The sequence below is a fragment of the Lactuca sativa genome, chromosome 4 (genome assembly GCF_002870075.4).
Source record: "Lactuca sativa cultivar Salinas chromosome 4, Lsat_Salinas_v11, whole genome shotgun sequence".
NCBI classification, from domain to species: Eukaryota; Viridiplantae; Streptophyta; class Magnoliopsida; order Asterales; family Asteraceae; genus Lactuca; species Lactuca sativa.
Genome location: NC_056626.2, coordinates 23,998,474 through 24,006,833, shown reverse-complemented (window position 1 = coordinate 24,006,833; position 8,360 = coordinate 23,998,474). Strand labels below are relative to the sequence as shown.

The following is an 8,360-nucleotide window of genomic DNA, read 5'->3' as shown; positions in this document are numbered from 1 at the left end:
TAATAAATGACATTTCCTAAAACAAAACGTTGCAAATGATTTCTTCAAGTAATAAGGTAGGGGTGACAAGGAGTCAATGTGAGGAAGGGAATTAAAGGAAATGGTGGTGGAGTAGGGGTGGGGGTGTGGGGAGGGGAAGAATAGTGGGGCTCATTATACTTTAAATGTTTTAAAATTAAAATAAAAAAGATAAAAGATAATAATGGTATAAAAGTCTTTTTTATAGGTCAGGGACCAAAAACACATGAAATTATAACCAAGGCGATCATCTACATCAAGAAAAAGTTAGGGATCGAACCTATGAGTTTGTATAAAACACAATGACTATTTATGTAAGTTTGAAAATTATTATCGAGTAAAATATGAGTTTGGTCCCTAAGTTAGGCTGTCGTTTTTTATTTTTGGTCCCTAAATGCTCGCAATTTTGATATGCTTTAAAATGATTTTGGTCTTTGAGCCATCTAATTTAACATCACATTAACTAAATATACAAATTTCCGTCTCTCTTCCTGTATACAAATTTTAATTGAGGCAACACATTGGGAGTAGTAAGATGGTGAAAAGGAACAATTAGATTGGAGGAAACGACAGTGTTTCGAAATCGACATCGAATCCAAACAAGAGGTATTAGAGTCCCAAGCTAAACTAAGAAGCCATGGCTCGATACTTTCCATTATTCATAAGCATTACTCTTTTTAATTTATTCATAATTTGTAAAATGACTATTTTATCCTCAACATTATTAGTATTATTTGTATTAAACAAAATTATAAAAATTGTTATTATGATCCGCAAAAATTACATATCAATAGTCCTCATGAAATTGTTTTAATTTGAAAAAGATGATGTGCATGGTTAAAAACTTGCAACAATTATCCTTATGACAAACACTGTTAGCAAATAAAAGATAAAGTGAATATGAAATGACCAACATATCCTGATTTATTTTTCATTTTTCATTCAATGATTCATAATTTCAATATGGTTGCAGAGAGTGGGGGACTCCAAGGAGATCATTAAGCTCGCTAGCGCGCACCAAACATCACCTCATGGCTTGCGCCAAGGGAGGCACCAAAGAGGGCTCACCATGGCTATAGCGAGAGGAGAGAGGAGAGAGAAAGTTGGATCTAGGACTATGATTGGTTGTTTCTTTTTTCTTTTCTTTTCTATTTTTTTTCAAAATAAAACCTATCTGGCTTCCAAAATATTTGATGTGACAGTGTGCTAAGGGTGCTACTATTCCCTCCAGTCTTATAAAAAACAAAGTTAGGCCCACTCATACCCCCCCACCCTCACACACATACACACACACACACTCTCACTCTCTCTCTCTCTCTCTCTCTCTATATATATATATATATATATATATATATATATATATATATATAAGGTACAAAAACACCAGGATGAACGCCTCGACGAGGACTTAAAACTTGGTAAAAAAATTAATCCTAGAACACCTCATTGAGCATCGTCAACAAGCCTAGCGACTCTCACTCGCAAGTTATTTTTGATGGGTTTTCTGCTCTGAATGATAGTTAGCATGGATAAATTTCTATTTCATTATCAACACCATGTTGTCTTATAATCATAAGTACGGGTGAGCATAATAACTAAAAATCGAATTAACTCAACCATTATAATTGAGCCATTATTAAAACGGGTGGTGTGGTTTCTAAATTTTGTTAACCAATTATATATGGTTTGATAGCGACGTACATTTAACTGAACCAAACCACTAGCTTAAGTTTGAAATATAAAAATTATAATTATATATATATATGGTTTGAATTTTAAAAAGGATATCTAAAAATGAAACCTAATGTAAATGAGTGCCAAACCACTAGCTGAAGTTTATATACATGGTTTGAATTTTAAAAAGGATATCTAAAAATGAAACCTAATGGTAAATGAGTGAGAGAACATTAAATTTTACTGAGCACATAGTATATGAAACCAATTTATAGAAGATATATAAATAGTAAATAGTTACTATAAGGAATAAACTCTAACGACATGGTTTGAGCTAGAAACAAATTCAATCAGAGCTTCAGACCCAGTCAGCCATGATTCAATCAGATCTGACTCGGTCAGTGACTATCAAACAACCCTAAGACAGAAGAACTTTTCCATGCACCCTTAATTTTGTCATGAAATAAAATGCATTCATACCAAGCCACCAAAATTATAGTATTTTAAGTAACCCTATCACAATTCACAACCATATTCATCGAAAATCTCCAACATATGTTTCTTGTGGTTTTCAAATTACACTCTTACAAATTATACTAATCAAAACACCTGTTAAGTGCGACCGAATTTCATTAGTGATGCACCAATTCCATGTTGATATGAAGTGAATATTGAAACGACCATTTAAATCCTAGTCTCAATGCAATTGCACAATGTAACAACATTGATTGGTTACTATAAAGATTATTGAATCCATCTAATCCAGTGATCGTGTATATAGATAATAAATATAGTACAATCAATAACAAATACATACGAAAGTACAGTGATAATCTTATCTAAAACTATACATCGTTATATTTGAATATTATGTGATCTTATCCGCTCTACTACATACAAACCCAAGGGTGATTAGAAAAACACTTAGGCGTTGAAACCATGTACGAGGAGCCTGTTTTAACCCATATAACCCATTTTTTAATCGATATACTTGGTCTGGAAAACGAGGATCTTGATAACCAGGTGGTTGTTCCATGAAGACTGTATCAGTAAGATGTCCATTGAGGAAAACATTATTAACATCTAACTGATGCAAGGGTCATCGATGCATGACAACTAAGATTAAAAGAATACGAACTGTGGCTGCCTTAACACCGGATAATCTTATCTAAAACTATACATCGTTATATTTGAATATTGTGTGATCTTATTGCTAATAGTTACTAACTTCGATTCTTAAATATTAAATAAAGCACGATTGTTACAACAAAAACTTAGCCACTTTTATTATAATTTTCTAGATATTTTTTGAGAAAACTTACCATTTCGTGAATGAATAACTTCAATTATATCATTGTGAAAAAATCTAGATATTTTATTGAATAACTAAATATTTTATAATATTTTAAGCTGACGTCAAGCATGTGTTTTTTTTTGGAACATTTAAGAGTTCTGGAAGTTTTTTTCTATCGTGGACCATGGTATCCAATTATTTGGATGTTTTAATGGGGTTTGAGTTCATTGACATACACATTTGGATAATAAAATTTGCGTTTTAATTAAAGACCGATTTACCATTCACCTTCATACGAATGCGAGATCAAAAATGTTGAAAAGCTTAAAAATTATCATATTTAGATTTCGAACTCAAGGTTCATAGAATGCTATCCCATTTTGGATACTATAACTTATGGAAGTTATTTTGGGATGAAGTGTGTGAAATAATGGCCTCCATTGATAAATGATCAATCAAATAAAGTAAATTTGCTTTTGGTCTCACACTTGGTTATAAAAGTCAAAAAAACTGCTTTTTATGCCACAAAAGTAAAGAGATAATGTGCTTTCTTAATTTTATCATCTCTTTTTATGAGGATTACTAGAAGGTATATATTCAATTCTTTCGGATTTTCAGCATATGCATATGCATGAACGTAAGGTTATAACTTCAAAAAGGTGACTGGTTTATATATTACATTCTATCATTTTATTCCCATTTTGAAAATAGATTTTAACCTTTTCAAATGGTTACAGTTATAATTCTTTATTTAATTTTTGTATATTATTTAAACAACCAAAAATCCGTATAAATCTTTACCTCATTCTACATAATATCTAAAGGCTAATTCTACACATGCCCTCAATTGCTTCATAATGCCCTCTGTGTGAGTGGGTGAATGAGTATGTGTACCCTCATTATTTGACTTTTTATGTCAGTGAGTAAGATCTAAATTGTAAATAGAATGTCTATATATCACAAACAACAAAACGAAATAATCCAATAATAAGTCACACATCATGTCTTTCAACCAGAAGATTTAAAATATCTTAATAACAACTCATGCATCACATCTCTCGATCATTATGATTTTAAATACTTACATTAAAAAAATACATATGAAACAAATAGTAATATTCTCCCTATTACATTAACATGCCAATATACACCTAAGATATTCTTTTTTAGTGCATCAAGTTTATGTATCTTTCCTTGTTTTCGTCTTGAAAAGCAATCACCTTGGCTGCTAGTATCTAATTTGAGGAAGCAAGATCCTTATATCAAGGAGCTACGAGTGCTTTAAATCATGTCAAAAATCCCATCTTCCGATAGTCTTGGACTTGGAGTCTCTATATATAGGACTTCCCACTCATTCAATGCACACATGAAATGAAAATCCTTGAACAAGGAACTTGTTAGATGACTAAATCCTTTCTTACAAACATTCGACATTCATTCAATCTTAAAAAATTCCGTCCTCTTCACCATGCTTTACTATGTCTCACAACCCAAGAAGAATGTAATACACCAAAGTTATAGGCAACGCAATCAACATCCCGAAAATCACCCTGAAAATTCCAATAGAGGTTAATTCTCTAAACTTTTTTTTTTTAAATGTCAAACATCTAACATGTATATATTATATACTTACGCAGTACTGAGAATTGCTGGGTGAACGTTGTACTCTTTAGCAAATACAAAAGGTACAATCCCCTGTGGCAATGCAGCCTATCATTTACATCAAATTTAAAATAAATTAAAACCAAAAAATATATACAATATGCCACACTTGAAAATTAAATTCAAAGTCGATCGTTTAAGATGAGATAATATATAATATAATATATATGATCGAATACAATTTATGTCGACCTGTACGATGGCGACATGGAGGAGGGTACCACGGAGGCCAACTATAATCGAAGCAGCCGCCATCACCGCTGGTCCTGTTAAAAACCTCACCGCCATTGAAAACGTAGCCACTGAATTCCCACAGGCAATTATCTTGGGTTGAAGAGCCATAAATATACCTACAGATACATATTTAATAAACATTACGTTACATTTTTTAAATATTTATATATGTATACACACTTGAATACTATTAAACTCTAAGAGACAGATTTGACAAAGGTTGTCATTAATGAACATGGTATTGCCGACAACTTGTTATTGTAAGATATCTTAGAATGAAAGAAAGAAAATCGATTTAGGAAAAGAAAGAAAAATGATTAAACATTGGACGGATGTCAACAACGAATTGATAAAGATTGATGTTGCATTCTCCATTTTGAAAACAGTACCCACCACACTCTGGACCACGATTGAGTCTATTCAGCAATCATTATGGTCCCAATAATTAAGACTCATTTTGTTTCTTGAAAATAAATAAATAATTACTATATACAAAGTTATTTAAAATATTAAAAACTTACCTAAACTAAACATGGCCATTCCGAGACCAGCATCCGAGAGTATTGAAATCGATTTCTCAATTATTTTTGGCATTGCTACATGCCACCTGTGAATTGTGATCATCAAAATCGTTAAAAACACACATTAGTCAACTAATTCATGTTTTCAAAATTGTTTATTTATTAAACTTAATAACAATATAGAAAGGAATTTAATATAAAGTAGTCAAAGTGTACAAAATATGTCTATTACCTGAAAGAAACAAGAGACCATATTAGACCAATGAGACTCGAGTACGTGTTCGGGTTTCGGATCAGTTTTCTCCAAACCATAATCAGTATCAATCGGGTCATCACACTCGCCGGCGGCATCAATTTTCCGGCATTCCCTTCAAGAACCGGCGCCTCCTTATGGTGGAGCTCCGACGTAGAGCTTGATCCCTGTTTTAACCCAGTCGAGCCATCTTTGTCCCTCTCATCCTCTCCATCTCTCCCACCACCGAAACTGAATTCATCCCGTCGGAAATCTCCGGTCCCTATACCACTCATGAAATTGAAAGCCATAAATTACAGGTTCTTACTTCTCATGGTGGAATAATCAAGAAAAGGGTGGTTTGGATTTTACTTTTACCTTTTGATTCGGGATGATCGGAGGAGACCACCATACGGATTTCTTTAGCACCGTCGTTATCGGGTCGACCTGATTGATCTGTTGTCGCTCCAAAATCAGTACCGCCAAACACGTGGAGCCCACCCCCACCACCTTCCGAAACCGGCGAAGCACTGGAGCTCCAGACGAACATGTGAAGTTCTTTGTCGTCATTCTTTGTTTTGTTTTGTGAGCTGCCATTTTGTTGCACCACCGTAACCGGTGGCTGTAGGCCTTTTGCTGGTTTTGTAACCGTTGATGTGATCTCTGGGTTTGGAGCAGGGTAAGACGACGTCGACTGAACTCCCGGTGCCGGATAAGATCCAAACCTCGGAGAATTTAAAGGTCCCGGAGCTGTGCTCTCTTCAAAATTCGATGGTCGGGGTGTCGGGCCTCTCGATGACTGAACGGAATACATATCCGCCGGACCGAAATTCGATAACCGGCCACCGGGAAATCCCATCATAGAGTAAAAATCAGAGTTGTTAAAATTCGAACCTCTTGGAGTCTGGTTTCTCGATGAACTCAAACTGTAGATCTCCGCCCCTGTCAAATTCGATGGCCGGGGAGTCATTCCGGGGAGTGACCTTCTTGAAACGTTCGATTTCCTCACTGTCACATGAAGCTTCCCATCGTCTCCGATCTCAGCATCGGTTTCCAAAAAATCATGACCATCAAGTGACACAACATCGGACTCAACCTTGAATGACACAATAGACGCGGCAGTTTCCGGGAACTGTTCCATGATCAGAATCTTGGCGCCTCTGTATTCGAACAAGAAAAGCAGCAGAGTGTACCATATGATGCACTGCAGCACCACCACCTGAACCATCAACGACCCCGAATAATCGCCGTACATCGCAATTAGCAATGGAATCCCCATCACCAAAGTATTAGGTAGCGTGGAGAGTGAAAAAATCGTAATCATCCATTCCAAACTCCCGTTCTTCGAGAACTTAGCCCAGAGTCCGAGCACCACCAGCATAATGATTTTCTGGAGTGTGTCAGCGGCGATGAACCGGAAATTCATCTCGTATGGATTGTTCAAAGAAATGAAGTGAAACGACAGTAACGGAACGGCGAAGATAGCCACGAATCTGTTGATGCCGGAGCATTGATCAGGTGAAAATATCTTCCACCACCGTACACTGCCGTAAGCCAGAATCATAGCGACGTATAACGGCACCATCGCCGCCATGACGGTGTAGAAGTCATGCCCACTAATCATTGTTGCTTACAGATCTAGCGGCGGCGACTAGTATCGGAAGTGGAAAACCGACAGATTTCTGTACCTTTTTATTAGTTTGCCGGCCAATGTCTATGATTTAAGCGACTGATTGAACCAATCAACAAAAAGAAGCTTTGGGTAGAGAGAGAAACTGATGGGATGTAGCCATGGGGTTTGAGAAATAGGGAGAGTGTGAATCAGTAAATGGTGTGATTGAAAGACATTGTATATGGAGGAAGTGTATATATATAGAGGAACAATGTAAGATAAGATGTATATAATGTGCACGTGTAGTGTGGGTGAGTGATTGACTTTGGTTGACCATATGTCGGGTGGGTTGAATCGGGTCGATAAATAAACAAATGTTTCAAGAAAATCTAAAGAGTGATATCAAATGCAGGTTAGAGTGATTCGAATTAACCTGTTTTAGGTAAGTACTAAAGTTTAGTTTTGTGGTATCATGATCTTTGGCGTTAATTGGTCGTTCATCGAACTTATGATCTCAGAAAAATAGTTTGTCATTATTATCCTTTATTGCATAACGCTAATGACCCGACGTAACTAATAGACTTGGTAATTCCTTTGATTGTTATTTGATCTCTAATCTTTGTTTATATACACAATAAAAGACCTATCTAATAAGGAAAGTCCTATCTATAAGGAATGTCTAGATTAACTATAATTCAAAACAACTAATGATAATATAATACCACAACTAGATTATGACCCGCGTAAAACGCGGAGAACATATAAAAATATAAAAAAGTTGGCACTATAAAAAAAATATAAAGTAACAAAAACATATTTAGTACTATTGGTAACATTGAAATGTCTGAAAAAAACAATGAAACACTTGAATATCTATAATCGTTGAATGATCTCTTTATAGACATAATTTTTTGTTTTATTAGTTGGACGAACCTCGTCATATATGAGTACTTTAAATCATTTTTCACTTGTGACACGAGAAACAAAAAAAACATATAACTGACAATGAGTGAAAACGGGCCTACGCAAGTATAATCCAACATTGGATAATTATTGTCATTGACTTTTGTTAATGGCCATAACAAAATAAACAACTATGGGGAATTGTCTCCG

At 35.0% G+C, this 8,360-nt stretch overlaps 1 protein-coding gene across 1 annotated transcript; it reads right to left on the bottom strand.

Moving 5' to 3' along the window:
• Positions 1-3,990: 3,990 nt before the first annotated feature.
• LOC111888787 (auxin efflux carrier component 4) lies at positions 3,991-7,488 on the bottom strand. Its single transcript, XM_023884895.3, has 6 exons — positions 6,014-7,488; positions 5,636-5,918; positions 5,404-5,489; positions 4,841-4,998; positions 4,620-4,696; positions 3,991-4,536 (listed from the first exon to the last, which is right to left on the bottom strand). The coding sequence occupies exons 1-6, from the start codon at positions 7,257-7,259 to the stop codon at positions 4,470-4,472; spliced, it is 1,917 nt and encodes a 638-aa protein (XP_023740663.1). The 5' UTR covers positions 7,260-7,488; the 3' UTR covers positions 3,991-4,469.
• Between the last annotated feature and the right edge of the window lie 872 nt (positions 7,489-8,360).

Bases quoted from the DNA above. Each gene is read 5' to 3' on its own strand.
- LOC111888787 (XM_023884895.3), bottom strand. From the start codon at position 7,259: ATGATTAGTGGGCATGACTTCTACACCGTCATGGCGGCGATGGTGCCG. The intron at 4,999-5,403 runs GTAAGTTTTTAA...ATGTATCTGTAG, and splicing joins AATGGCCATGTTTAGTTTAG to GTATATTTATGGCTCTTCAA. The intron at 4,697-4,840 runs GTCGACATAAAT...TGTAAATGATAG, and splicing joins TCCATGTCGCCATCGTACAG to GCTGCATTGCCACAGGGGAT.